Consider the following 15,040-nt stretch of genomic DNA (forward strand, 5'->3'; position numbering starts at 1 on the left):
AACGCACCCCTGGCTGCACACACAAACTGCTAGTGAGGAGACCGGGTTTAACAAAGAGATAAGCGATTATGATTGGCATGTTTTATGGTAGCCAATCGGAGCCAGCGTTTTTACACACAAGCCAGGATACGCGTGCCACACGGACACGCACACACAAATACCAAACAGATTCGATGAAGCAGTAGAAATGGCGAGTCCGAAGCAATCAGATGAAAAGTTGTCATTTTCAAGGTGGAGATATAAGCACTACTTCAAATTCATTGAGGTCAAAGGAAAGAATGTGCATGTAAAGTGAACATTATGTCCAGGAGCAAAGACTTTGTCGACATCTGTTGTAAGCAACTCTAATTTAATGAAGCATCCCACAACGACAGACGCATCTACAAAGCTACTTTTTTTTTTACAGTAACGCAAATAATTACTTTCCCTGGTAACTAGATACTTTTACTATAGAGTAATTCAGTTACTAACTCTGTTATATATATATATATATATATATATATATATAGTATAATAGATGCATTTTGAAGTACCCATGTTTCTTGTGTTTATTATCATTTGCCACATAATTAAAGCAACTTCATGCTCAATTTAAGAAGATTTTTATAATTATCAGATTAGTCGACTAATCGTTTCAATAGTTGGTGACTAGTCGACTATTAAAATAGTCGTTAGTTGCAGCCCTAATCACAAGTCAGCGTCAAAACGGTCCAGGAACATTAAACTCGACGTGCTCGCTCATTAGCCTCGCTAGTATTAGCATGTCAGCATGCATGTGCACACGACGAGTTGGCGCAATTACACACATTTTTTAGACAAAATGCACATGCGGCAACATGTCTAGTTAAACCTAACAATACTAGCCGGTAAACACGGCCGTATTCCGCCATTGTTTGTAGGTTTCTCACACATGATCAATGATTGAAACAATTGCCCTGTGTAAATCAAGGTCATAATGTCATCGCATTGGGAAACCTTTGTGGGGTGAGTTTTGAAAAATATCCACCCTTGAAGGAGTTTTATTAAAAGCTTAGTTTTCAGTGACCTGAATTATCGTTTTGGTGTGGACAGGAGGGCAAAGCGCCTAGAAAATGTTCTATTTTTAGAAATGCCCATTTACGTGTGGACGAGAGTGACTTCTGAATATCCATCTCCTGACAAGTAACAATATTCAAGCTAGCCCTGGCACAGAAGCAAAAAACATTAGTTTTTGATAGTCGTTTGTGATCAGGGCCGGTAGAATCCTGGAGGGTTCAAATAAAGAGTCTGGTCTTACCATCATTGACCCGGTAACAAAGGTTACATTTCCACCGCCGCTGGTCCAGAAACGACACAAAGGGATTGATGTACGTCCGACATGACCGGCAGCGCACGATGGTGTTGGATGTGATCACTGGCAACTGCTGCGAGAGAGAGCAAGAGTTTATGGGTTCATGATTTTAAGATTCATTATTATTATTATTATTATTATATATTCAATATATATTTATTCAGCATTTAGTATTTTTGTGGTTTAAATCATTTTTACTACAAATATGTTCAGTATCTATTAGCTGATATTACCATCTCTTAAAGATTTGTGAGGGAATTCTGATTAGAAGGAAACCATAGTTCAGTAAATAAAACTATACATCTCAACACATGTCTACCTTTCTCCTCTGCACCAGTGTTTGACCTTTGCCCTACATCCGAACAGCGTGCCTGTAGTAGACAGCCGACAATGGAACCCCACACAGTTTGCAGGAGCCCAAAATGCAGGCCAGGAATTCTGCACTTGATGTGTTTATATTTATTCTATGTTCTATCTTTACATTTCACTTTTCATCAGAACACAGAAATTTCTCCCTCGGATTAATAAAGTGTCCGGAGTCTGAATCCAGTAGTGTAATTGGTTGGTCTCTCCTGTGACTCCAGGATTCATGGGTGTGGTATCAGGTTCAGGTCCAGTCTTACCTGCAGGTCTCTGAAGGGGTGGAGCAGTAGACCCAGTGGGAGGCGGGCCTTGTTGAGCAGGGCCTGGGTCTGGGGGATGCTGCTCAGGGTGCACCGGAAGGTCCTGGGAATGGAGAGGAGAGGAAAGGGTTATAGAACCCAACAGGAAGTCATCCCCCAGCAGAAAGGTTCTGGGTTCCATCTTCAATGTCCACACGCTACCTTTAGGCATCCTTAAGGAAGTGGCCTCCTAACCCCTACTTGCACATTAATGACATGTATGTATGGCTTTGGATACAATTGATTGAACTACAATGTATATGTAAAACAGAAAACTAAGGTAACACAATGTCCATTTCATATTTAGTTAGTTAACACATGGTAATGCTTAGGTAATAGTCAAAAACAGCCTATGAACATTAGGTCAGGGACGTTTCAGACAAATGTTGCATGTATTGGCCATCACCTTTGAACCATGTTATGTCAAATCCAGCTGAATGGTTCTCGGCCTCCCGTTAAAGCGGCAGTACTTACTGAGGGCTGCAGTTGACCTTCTTCAGGTCCGGGCTGAGGTTGGGCTCTGGGGCCTCCAGAGGCCGGGCAGGAAGCAAGGACCTTTCATGAAGCAGGTTGACCGGCATCAGGGCCTCCATCTCCAGCTCTGGCACACCGCTGAGACCCCCCAGGGCCGCAGACAGCTCGGACATGTTGGGGAAGGGCTAAGGAGACGAGAGGGACCAAACCATGTCAGACACAATCGTGCTTAACCTCTTTAAACCAGTCATATATCATCCAGTCATATATACTAAAAACTTGAGTACATATATGTGGGCGGCATTAGCTCAGGGGGTAGAGCGGGTTGGCTGGTAACTGCAAGGTTGGTGGTTCGATCCCCGGCTCCTCCTAGCTGAGTGTCGAGGTGTCCCTGAGCAAGGCACCTAACCCTAACTGCTCCCGACGTGCTGGCTGTCGCCTTGCATGGCTGACGCTGCCGTCGGTGTGTGAATGTGTGTATGAATGGGTGAATGTCAGGCAATATTGTAAAGCGCTTTGGGTGGCCACTGGTTGCAGAAAATGCGCTATATAAATGCAGTTCATTTACCATGACTCCTGGTTTCAATTATTATAAGTATTCACTATAAGCTTTGGAAAACCTGATAACCTGATAACCTAATATATATAAATATATATAATTAGGTTATCAGGTTTTCCAAAGCTTATAGTGAATACTAGGCCTGTGTCAAAATAGCGCAAGTGCCTTTTTTCAATCGTTCCAAACGAGGAGAGAGCCTACAGCCGCCTTATTTAACAGCACTCCTCCTTTTTTGTGCAGCCACTCTCAGATTTTAGGGTTGAAAATATCTTTAGCTCTCTTTTCAGAGAGCCTTTGGTGTCGTCACTGCCACTCCTTTTCCGGCAACCAATAATATCTTAGATGGGCTCATCACCCTTGTAAACAAGGAAATGGAGGATATGTCAAATATAGATTACAAAAAGGAAACTACACGAAGCTAGTCTGTCATCCAATGACGTTTTGAGTGATGTAATGTTATGTTCTCTCACGGCACAAGCGCTTCTTCCGAGCACTCCACCAGCACCCTGGTTGGCTGTTCATTCACCTGAGCGTACTGCTGGGGCTGCTGCTTCCCATATAGATCATGGGAGGGGGAGGAGTCCACATGGGGGGCTGGGCCCTGCTGATAGGCTGGCTGCATGCCAGGGTAACCATAGTTATTGTAGGGTGGGCCGTGATTGGGCATATCACCGGAGGGGGGGGTCGAGTCTGGATGAGAGACCAAGAGAGAAATAACAGAAGAAATCCTTTGTATTTATTATCTGAATTATGAAAGGAGAAACGGTATAACAGTATGATTATAAGTAGTTTAAATATATTAAACAGTGGTGAGTGTACCTGGATAACTGCCCCCCTCCAGACAGTCAAAGTTGTTGGGAACAGGAGAGGCACTGCCTGTAGTAGAGGAGGAGGTATCCCCTCCTGAGACAGCAAGAGTGATTTTTTTTTTTTATCAAGATGGTCCATCAGAGGAGATGGCAAAACAGAAAGAAAAGAAGGAACTTGAATTATGTGAATCATTACTTTGTGAAGATGAGTTTTTACAACACATACAGAGAAAGATTAATGTAAGCATTTAGCATGAGGCTAACTAGCATAGTGTGTACCAGGAGAGAAATAACCTTTGACACAGCTTTGAGTGGAATAAAAAGCTAAAATTATGGTGTACACACACAGAGCAAGTTAACTCAATGAACAAAGGCAGCGTCATCAGCTCAGAGCTCATTGACTGGGTCATGATACAATCATATCCTGCTAATCCCATTGGCTAACCCGGGTCCAGGATTATCTGGGGGGGGGCAGGGGGTACGGGGTTAAAGATCCTCTTTACCTCCCATTTTATGAAGACACACAAACACACAAACAGTCTTATGGCTTAAACAAACTTCATTTGAGTTGTGAAAGGAACTGGGTACCGAGAGAAATCACCTAGGAACAATATTATTTACAGTGTAGTGCTTTGGGAATTGGACAGGCCAACCCTGAACAGGAGAGCCCTAACGGGACTTAGCGCATCTTGCTCTGGGGAGCGGGACAAGGCTAAAATTAGCACAACTTTTGTTACATCAGATGCTAATTAAGAGTCCACTACCAGGGGGGGATTCTGCCATGGGCCTGCCGTCGGTAACATAAACAACGTAAGTAGGATATGGAGGGGGAGGGGAGAAGGAGGTTTGAAAGCTACAGCAGACCTGCTTCCTCATCCTCATCTTCATCGTCGTCCTCCTCTTCCTCAGAGCTGGAATCGGAGGGACCTGCAGCAGGGCTGGGGTTGGGGTCACATGCCAGGCTACCGCTTCTGTTAGCAACATAGCCATAGTGCATTCCTGTTGGGAGGAGGGGGACAACAGTCAAGACTAGAGTGGGGGGGAGAGACGCGACCAGCTGTAGTGTGTGTGTGTGTGTGTGTGTGTGTGTGTGTGTGTGTGTGTGTGTGTGTGTGTGTGTGTGTGTGTGTGTGTGTGTGTGTGTGTGTGTGTGTGTGTGTGTTCACTGTTAGTCCCGTCTAATGACTAAATCCAATCCACAGACTTTTTAATCACTTAAAATAAAACAGGTCTGTCCCACAGCCATCCACGAGTAAGTAAAAGTCTTCATTAGAACCAGACACACATCAACATCACTAACGCTATGTGTAAAGTCCTCCCACTGCTCTACTCCAAAACAACACACCAACATTTGCATCTTTGTTGAGGAGGTGGAAGCAGGCTTTTCTTCCTTGTTGGAATATGACCATGCTGAAAAACCAGGAGCAGTAGCAACATGCAGGGTTGCCAATTGGTAATGGACCAAAAAGGTGACAACAAACTATGCCAGAAAAGAAAGAAAATAATAAACAAACTCTGTTTACATGACACATAAAAGCCTGTTAGTGATATTCAGACCTACTATATGAAGCAGTGCTTCAGTCGCAACCATTAGAATTGTTTATGTATTTTTTACGTGACATTATAAAAAAAAAAAAAAAATACAACTAAGTTCATACACAACAACAGTACTAAAAAAGTATCAAAGTTTTCGTGGATCATGTTGGGTCATTTCCTAAAACTTACAATCCAAAACACTTTTTTTGTTAAATGACAGTGTTTCAATTCCAACTAAAACAGTAGATTCACTGGCTCTTTAAATTGACAAGCTAACCTTATCTCCAGCATAATTATTTAAAAATCAGGCTGCTTACAGAGTGTTCTCCACGCTGCCTGCGATCTGAGCTAGCAGTCTGCACGAGCAAACGAGCGGCACGAGAAGGTCTACCAGCATCAGCGGAGTTGATGGCGAAGTCATGGCCCACTCTACTCTGCCTCTCATCAGCTAGTCCTCATTGATAACTTGGATGAGACGTAGAACCCCCACCCCCGTGGTGATTTAACTTATTTGGCTTTAAGTTATATCTAGCAAACATGTTGCTGGGAGTGAGGATTAGCATGGACCTGTAGACGTGTGGTCTCTACTCGAAATAACCTGACCAGTGGAACCACAACAAACGCGTGAAGCTGACAATAATCTTTGATCCAGAAGAGGATTGATGAGTAGAATAGAATAGAATAGAATATACTTTATTGTCATTTCCTGCATGAAAATTGTCTTTGGTCTCACTGATAAAACACATAGGATACATTAGAATAGACACATTCATTCCATTAAACAGACATATATCCACCAGATTGGCATGGCACATCACATATACCCCCTCCCTCTAGCCAACACACACAAGCATATCAGATACAACAAGGCAACAAGCACCAGTTCCAGCCCATTTATAGCGCTCTTGTCTACACCTCCCTTTCATCTAGCTTACCTTGGTTTGTTGACCATGGAAATTGCATTTGGGATAAAAGAGTCTTTGTATATTGTTTTCCTTGCCATGCTCAAGTTCAGAATGGAGGGGGTGGGTGTCAACATCTAATATGTTCATGGTTTTTCTGTGTACTGCAGTGCTGTGTGCAGTCCTGCCATCTTAACAATGCTAAAACGATAGCATCGTCTTCCCATTGTCAGTATCCCTCCTTGGCCAAAAGCAAACTCTGCCAGCACTTTCCTGTAGCCGGTGGGAAGACTGGCTAAAATATCCTGTCCAGACACCAACGTCCTTAGAAAAAGTGTTGGCAAAGGTTTAAAATGTGTAGACTGGCCACTCTAAAACTAGATTTGCTCAAATCCGTCTCCTAAATATCCCATCTTGCATACGCAAATTTGTTTATCTTATAAAAGAAGAATATGTCTGTAACAAAACAAGAAAAACTGCATAACTCCAACCCTCTGGTTTCCGAGCCAAGGCGCTGTGCCCCCCCCCCCCCCCCCCCCAAAAAAAAAGTTCAGCTACAGCATTATCTAACTTCTGGATCAAAGATTAGAAATAGGCTAGCAAGACCATTCAGTTTGAACTTACAGTGTTACAAAATGTAATCTCTTGCTTTACCTTGCTGGTGTCCTGGGGAGGAGTGGACTGAAGTGGAGGGGGAGCCCGAGGGGGGTCTGTCTCCATCTGCCATCATGTTACCGTAGCTGACACCTCGGTAGGGGTCATAGATTGCAGCTGCGTGGCTGTTTTGGTCATAGTGATGTTGGTGCGATGTGGGTTGGTCTGCTAACGGTGTAGAATCACAAACTACCGTCAGTCATTGAAATTGGTTAGGAAATTGTTCCTACAATTTTGTAATAGTGACAATTTACCATTAGTATTTAGACTTATTAGCCTAGGATGAAATAGAGTGGTTGAAACCGAAAATTTGACTAGTGGTCCTGTCTCTTTTGTCGTGTGTTATTGGGCATTTTGTAAATCCATTGATTTCTGTAGGAAGACTCATTGCACGTTGACCAGAAACGGAAAGAGGGGCTGGTTGTAGTCTTATCGCTTGGTTCTAGCCCTACTGTTGATGCGGTGAACCGAGCGAAAACACTACAACCAATTGTAAACAGCTCCATTTCCATTTCAGGTCCGGTTTCCGTTTCAATGGGATTTACAAAATGCCAAATAAAGCACAACAGAAACTGTATTTCACTATGATACTTGATTTGGACCACAAACGAACACCACTAACCATTCGTTGCACATTTATGAAAAGGAACATTTAGTGTTGTTTTAAGGACAGGTTTCTGAATGCCCATAGACAGCCATTCTGAAGCAGTCAGCAATTTGAAATGAGCCAAATACCTGAGACAGGACCAATAGTCAAATTTCATCCTAGAGAAACCAGAACGGGGGCAATGTTCAAAATACCGTAATTGTCCTTTAAGTTTAGCAGACACTTTTATTCAAAGTGACTTATTATATACACGTCATCAGTGAGCCAGTGTGGGTGAGGGCATCTGGCTCTAGGACACCTACAGAAGAGGTGCATATGTTGGGCTTCGAATCCAGAACCTGCTCTTCTAAGAGTCTTCGAACAGTCAAACACCCTTACCACTTAGAGTATCCTATATGATATAAATCTAAATCAACACCATGGCTACAGTCAGAAAAATTCCCCAGGATGCACCTGGGTTCAGGGTTTCAGGGGGTAGTATTCACCTGGGTGATGCGGTGTCCCGTTGTAAGCTGTGGATGTGTGATGTGTGGCCGGCGCACCGCAGAACTGCTGCACTGCTGTTGGTGAGGACGCAGGGGGAAGCAAGCTAGTGTTGGCTGATGTCTGGGGATACTGATGTAGCGGAGCCCCCACCAGCATGGGCACAGCCCCGGGGGCCTGGCAGGGAGACTGTGACGACCGCAGGGTGCCGTACTGGCTGCTGCCCGGAGCCGAGGGGTACGATACAATAGGGTAGAGGGGAGCTCCCACGCCGTTGGCTGGCGGCTGATTGATCTGCTGTCGCTGTTGTTGTTGATGTTGCAGTTGCTGTGTTTGGGGAGCGTGGTACGTCTGCTTTCCATAGTACGAGTCAGGTGTGCAATACAGGGCCTGCTGAGGTGGTGGGTCGTGCAGAGCGTTCGTAGGCAGGGGTGGGACGTAGAGCTGGGCAGCAGTAGTAGATGGATGTGGGGGTCGGACGGCTGTGGGTGCTACATTTGGTGGTGGGTGCTGTTGAGGGAGTTGGGGTTGGTGGTGCTGGTTGTTTTGTTGGTGAAAGTAGTTGGTAGTGTGGCCAGTGTTAGAGAGGGGTTTGGAGGGAGGGGGTCCGCTGTAAGTTTGATGCGGGGGTGGGTGCGGATACAGACTGGTCGGTGGGTACATGGCCAGGTATGACTGCTCCGAACCTGAGGACCAACAAATGGAAAGACTCAGTTATCCTATGGTGGTTGACATACAAAACATATCCAAGAAAATCTAAATCCCTCTAACTTTATTCACATTTCGCAAATGCATCATGCATGGGAAACACAACAAGATAAAAAAAGTGCATCAAATAACAGTAAACTGAATGACATAAATGTAAATGAAACAATCAAATGACAGAAGACAGAAGATGGCATCGTTATGTTTTCCATCGGGTAAAAATTATAATGAGCTGAAATAATGACAATAGTATTACCATCACACTCAAGGCACGGGTTATGTCATAAATAAAACACATAGGCGGAGTGAGGGGATGCTAACTAACGCTACATTAAGAGAAGCTATCTTAGCAATACTAAAATAAATGCAATAACAAAACAGACATAGGAAATGTCTGATGTGAGTGTTATGTTAACCAAAATATAATGATAACCATAATCGCATGATGCGCAGTGTGTGTCAGACACCTTGCAGGCTACGGTTCGGCTAGCTACATCATCTCTGCCTGACCGGAGCTAGCACGCATTAAGCCCGCTAGCAAGCAATTAAGGTTTCTGTTCGGCGTTAGTTTATTTGAACGTCAAACAGAGCTTTAATGCTATGCTAACATAGCATAACATAACGCATTAAAGCTCCGTGTGAGTGTATAGATGTCAAAGGGCTGTCTTACTGCATTCATAACAAAATATTGATGTATTGTATTATATCAATAATCGTTATATCAAAACAACCAGGACTTGAAAACAAAAAACATGACAATTCGCAATGGAACAAAACAATATTTGTTGATGAAAAACTGGTCAACTTAAACTTGTTTAGCTTATCGGCTAATCGCTACCTAGGCGGCCTGATTTACCATTCCGGTAGGCGGGCGCAGCGGCAGCTGAGCTCGGCGTTGAATTCTGGTTGTAGCCGGCGGAGGTGGAGGTATTCCGGTTCGTAAAACCCGGAGCAGACATTACGCTCAGTGCTCCTTTTCTTATGACCGCAGGGGTGAATATGAATACATGAGAAACTATTAAAAAATTATTGATTCTCCACAAAAATAAGCCGGTTGTCGGTTGGTGGGAGTCTTGATTCGGGGGTTATCCTCTTATCGGAAGCGGCTCCGGCTGTGGGCTTGCCCCGGTTGAGGATGTTGATGGACTCTTCTCGCTGGGTTCCAAGTTGTCACTCCCCCCTGCGGATCTAACAATATCTTGCCAAATAGGGCTTCAAAGTACTTAATTTCGAGTTGTTTAAATGCCTTCAAAGGTAAATTGTGTTTTATTTTTGATTTTAACTAAATTCAGTGACAAAGTTACACATTAACTAACGGGTTTAGGATATAGGGTAAATTGTCTATCTTTTTTTTTCTTTTGGTTTATTAGTCACTGAATGATTAAATTCTCGTCTCCCATGTTGTGGGAATTTCCTTTGAGGCGTTTTATGAAGTTAGCAGAATAGGTGTTCACACCAAGCAGGTAGAACAAATGTTTATAAATTTGTGTATTTTCTAATTTCACATATTGTTCAATAAAGCTTTAATTTTGCCATCATCACCAAACAGTATCGACGTCATGGCGATGTCCGAGCCCTAGATTGTGACATTAATGATTTTTCCAAGAAAAATAAAACAATAATTTAATGTTTATGTTCAAATGAATAACAGTAAAAAAAATAAATAATAAGATTATGTTTAGTTCAATTTTCCAATAAGCAACAGATTTTATAGTTTCATGAATAAAAGTGGTTCATTAAATGTCTTAAACGTGTCTAGTGAATATAATAACAATAAGATTTTATTTCTTCATAGGCCTCAAAAGAAAAAAATGATGCAGTTCTGCTTGGTAATTTGGCATTTTCTTATTCTATTTTTGTTTGTTTCTGTCCATATGACCAACAGTCTCGGATCATTTTGCTGGCTCGCTGGTGAGCGATGCTATGATGGTGATGACCTCTTCCTCATGGCGCATCCTGTGGAATTCTGGGCCGTCGGTCCGTGCACTCACACTTCTCCTTGAGCATGGCGGGACCTATTGCGCAAGACTCCTCGCCTTGTTGCGGGGCCTTGGTCTGGCACGCAGAGCAGCAGGCGGTCCTCCCGACACCCCTGCATGCTGGGCAGGACAAGACCAGCTGGCAGCAGAACCGGGTAGTACACAGTTGGTACTGGTCCCATGGAGCGCTACAGTACCTGCACTCTGGACACAGGGCAGAAACATGCAGGGAGAGAGGATTTACGTCACAAAACTGTCCGAAAAGCCTGCTTTATGGAAGAGACAATAACTTCAGATTGACGTTGATAAGGTTATACATATCGACATAAAGCTATGTAAAAAGCTATCTATTTAAGATCCATAAAATAAATCTATACAAAATATCTATTGCAGGACATCAAAAAGGTGCCAATACATTTATCTACTTATAGTAATAATTTCCCGTCATAAAGTACATCTTATCATTTCTTTCTAGAGGGGTTCCAATAACATTTTTTCCTTCCCGATACCCGATTACGATAGCTGAACTTGAGTATCGGCTGATACCGAGTACAATTCTTTTGGGGGATATACTGTACATTATTCATTTATTTTAATAGCTCTATACTACTAACCCTGTATGGATATACCGATACAGCATCTATCATTGTAACTACTAATAGTTTTTCTCTTACGATGAATGTATAGTCGGTTCACTTACTGTCGACAAAATGTACTAATTGTAAGTTGCTTTGGATAAAAGCCTCTGCATCTTATGCAGTATCAGAGGCATTTACGATACTGGTATTGGAACAATCTATTTCTTTCAAACTAGGTTTTTGGGATCTGGTGATATAATACAACATATTGTAGCTTTTCACATATTTTCCTCAACCCTACGAACCCTACAGGATTCTCAGTACAGCCCTCATGTCCTCACTGACCTGAGATGATGTCTGCGTTGGAGGAAATAGTATAGCGTCCGTCGAAGACAAACAGCTTTCCCCGATAGAAGCCATCCGGGAAGCGCTCCAGATACTTGTGGATGCCTCCCTTTAGCTGGTAAACTTCTTTACACACTTCCTGAACATACCACAAGACCAACATCATCTTCTGCTGACAACAGAAGCAGCCAGAATGTTTTTCTCCAGCAGTAAGAATACTCCAATGAAAGCAGGAAAAAAAGACGTGGCAAAGAGCCTTTATTTGACCACCTCATCTGGTGTTTATTATCATTATTACAAGCCATTTAAAAATCTTCTCTCTAGTGACAGGAGAAGAGAGCGTGTCCATCCAGATCTATGTTAGATAGAGTAACCTACCATTTGGAACAGTCCACTGGGTAGGTTCCGCCTTTTTAATGTGAGCGTATGTACCTTGGAGAGGAGATATGCGGAGGCCCTCTCACAGCGGATACCCCCGGTGCAATACATCAGGACCTTCTTGTCCCGGAACAGGTCGAGGTTCTGGTCAACATATTCTGGGAAGTAGCTGAACTTCCGGATGTTGGGAGCCAGGCACTGACTGAACTGACCCTAGGATCAGAAGGCAGTTAAAACAAATAATTTATTACTAACCTTCCTTTTTTCAATTCTGTAATTTGGGATCCATTACTTTTCAATCTTTTCTTCCCTTTACCACTGGGAAACATAACTTTAGCCTAACTATACTACTTCAGCAAATTGTTTTAGATGTGCAAAAGAAGGATGTATTAACAAAGATGTAACACACACCATATCCTGTGGAGACAGAATAAACAGGAAAACCTTGTCATTAACAGAATATAAAGAGCTGAGACGTTACATACGATTTTACTCTCATAGAAGTTTCGACAGTCGAGGAGCACAGTGTCCTGAGAAGACTCTCCTTCAGACAGAAGAGATTCTACTTCCTGGTGGAACTCCTCAGGGTTCAGATGAGTTCCTGGAAGACACAAAGAAACATCTACTCTGGGACACTTTATTTTATTCAAAAAGGGTAGGTTTTTATTTAAGCCCATCAGCTAGTCTTGTACATAAAATTATGTACATTAAGTAGACAAATAGACACAAATTATAGGAGTGCTTTTACCAATCAAACATCTACTATTACAAGTAAGACAATTAACTATCAACACCCCTGACCTTAAAGTCACAATGTGGACATTTCAACTAGCTTGTAACTTAAAATAACCTGGATATATCTGTCGTCAATGCTGATCGATAAAATCACATCCTACAACTTATATATTCTACAAATAAAAAAGGCTGGCCTTGTGTATATCTCTTTATTTTCAGGAATCGTACTATCGTGCCATGCCAGCCGGGCTACACTAGTTAGCGTGACACAGTTGAACACCCAGTTAGAGTGAACAAAACCAAACAGTTCAAGTAGTTTTTAATTCAAACTAAAGTTTACATATGGTGACTGTAGACCCCTGCAGATGGGGTTGGAGTACTTGGAATACTTGGATTTCTAAAATATATAGGACATACAACAATACTGTATGGTATCGGTATGGTATTGCATAAGGATTGTTGGCAGCGATATTAGTATGAGGTGAAGGTTACCTGCCAGCTTATAGGAGATGACATCAGGGTTGACTCCCATGGGAACTATCTCCTCGTATACCCCCACCCTTAGGTCTGAGAAACACTCTGCACCCCCATCACTAGACTGGAGAGCGCGCACACACACACACACACACACACACACACACACACACACACACACACACACACACACACACGGTCTGTCAGTTGCTGTCAGTTTCTGTCAGTTTTCTTTAAATTAGATGAAAGCTTAAGGATATTTTTTTGCATTCATAATGACAGTTAATGTATGATGGATCCAATTGATAATTGTACGGTCATAGAAACCATACCTAACCTTTTTTTATATGCATTACATTATTTGATCATTTGACAATAGCGATACAACATCAGGCTAATCAATATTTATATATTATAAAGTGATTATAAATCAACGATCAGTCAATGTCTAATTGTGAACCCCAGCCCTCACTCTGCTGTCTGAGATGTGACTGCATTGGTTTTGGGATCTCCATCTCACCTTAAAGTCTTCCTCTTCCATTGAGTTGAAAAGCGCATGGGAGCACATGGTCTTAATGTAGATGTCAGTTGCCAAGATGCTCCCACCAACTGTTCCGTTGATGCCTTCCGTCGACACCCGTACCTGAAAAATAAAAATAAAAATTACAATATGCTAAATATATACAGCAGTTACCTTGATGTGTATCAATAAAGCTTAATTTTAATTGTAAATTGCAAAATTCCAAAACAATATTGACAGGTTGTGATGTCTTCCATTCATCTGGCAGACTGTACCAAAAGAGAGGGCCAGAGTCCCTAAACACTGTCAACTTGTAGGTCTTGGTCCTTACCTTATAGGAACGATGAGGAGTAGAAAGTAGTGGTAAGTATTTACCTTGCCAGTTAAATGAAGCTTCTCACACAGAGCCTTTTGCCAGGCGCAGATAGTGTAGGGGTCGTCCACCCGAAAGTAACGGTAATAGAGGAGGACTTTACCTAGGCCCCTGATGAGCAGATGGATGTTATAACAACATGCATGATCAGCTAAATTGCACAGTGCAGAAAGAGAGTAAAATAAAAGCATGATTGTTACTTCTGAAGCTCTTCCACTGTTAGGTAACTGGTATCAGGCAGCCATGAAGAGATATCCACTGCTTCTTTATTGTGATCTCTGGGGAGCGGTCTCTCACATTTTTTATCCTCCAGCTGGCTCAACAAATGCTGAAATGTTACCTCTGTGAGCTGTTGGACTTCAGTTACGTGGGTCCTGGCCACATGCTTATGAACAGAAGATGGTTCCCTGAAGGTTTGATCACAACAGTGCCAAACTGGTTGTGAGATCGAATCCCCGTTACTGGCATTTCGTTTTGACGCCACATATGACGAAAAAGCCTGCAAAAAAACATAGTTTATTATTCTGAAAGTATGGAAACCTGCGTCTCTTAATGCGTTTTGATTTACTCACTTGTCTTCTGCAGAAGGTGTTCAACTTTCTAAGTGTGGTAGAAAGTTGGGGCTTCCCTTGTTTTGATTCACTCCGTGTGAATGTCTCCAATTCTAAGTCCGAGAAAAATTCGTCTGAAGACATCTGACACTTTTAATAGCGCTAAATGTTTAATTTAAAATACTATTGTTTTGCTCTTAATACACAGGTTCCTCTCAGCTTCTCGGGTTACGTGCTTACTGTTGGATAATATACAAGTTGTTTCAGAAGTCTATTTTCTGTGATTCATAAAAATACTTATCTAGAGAAAAATATGCGGAATCGGTAAATAAAACCTGGATGTGTAGTTTAAGAAAGCCTGCGATCACCTGAATGTGTATGAACGT

At 42.4% G+C, this 15,040-nt stretch overlaps 2 protein-coding genes across 3 annotated transcripts in view; both read right to left on the reverse strand.

The window, feature by feature from the left end:
• sec24b (SEC24 homolog B, COPII coat complex component) overlaps window positions 1-9,828 on the reverse strand; it is a 35,546-nt gene extending 25,718 nt beyond the window's left edge. Inside the window, exons 1-9 of one of the 2 annotated variants that reach the window (XM_084469702.1) lie at window positions 9,578-9,828; window positions 8,019-8,702; window positions 6,927-7,094; window positions 4,699-4,833; window positions 3,845-3,928; window positions 3,552-3,715; window positions 2,467-2,651; window positions 1,954-2,056; window positions 1,277-1,400 (exon numbers count right to left, since the gene is read on the reverse strand). In XM_084469702.1, coding sequence (XP_084325828.1) covers window positions 1,277-1,400; window positions 1,954-2,056; window positions 2,467-2,651; window positions 3,552-3,715; window positions 3,845-3,928; window positions 4,699-4,833; window positions 6,927-7,094; window positions 8,019-8,702; window positions 9,578-9,680 — 1,750 coding nt within the window. In that variant the 5' untranslated portion in view covers window positions 9,681-9,828. Of the gene's footprint in view, window positions 1-1,276; window positions 1,404-1,953; window positions 2,057-2,466; window positions 2,652-3,551; window positions 3,716-3,844; window positions 3,929-4,698; window positions 4,834-6,926; window positions 7,095-8,018; window positions 8,703-9,577 lie in introns of both variants that reach the window. The other variant, XM_084469701.1, reaches the window with a different exon arrangement.
• Window positions 9,829-10,486: 658 nt separating this feature from the next.
• On the reverse strand, window positions 10,487-15,026 carry tstd2 (thiosulfate sulfurtransferase like domain containing 2). Its single transcript, XM_084469703.1, has 9 exons — window positions 14,676-15,026; window positions 14,304-14,602; window positions 14,106-14,214; window positions 13,731-13,853; window positions 13,229-13,334; window positions 12,487-12,602; window positions 12,056-12,214; window positions 11,624-11,762; window positions 10,487-10,904 (listed from the first exon to the last, which is right to left on the reverse strand). The coding sequence occupies exons 1-9, from the start codon at window positions 14,796-14,798 to the stop codon at window positions 10,666-10,668; spliced, it is 1,413 nt and encodes a 470-aa protein (XP_084325829.1). The 5' UTR covers window positions 14,799-15,026; the 3' UTR covers window positions 10,487-10,665.
• Between the last annotated feature and the right edge of the window lie 14 nt (window positions 15,027-15,040).

Source organism: Micromesistius poutassou (assembly GCF_964030765.1).
Source record: "Micromesistius poutassou genome assembly, chromosome: 6".
In the NCBI taxonomy this organism is placed as follows: Eukaryota; Metazoa; Chordata; class Actinopteri; order Gadiformes; family Gadidae; genus Micromesistius; species Micromesistius poutassou.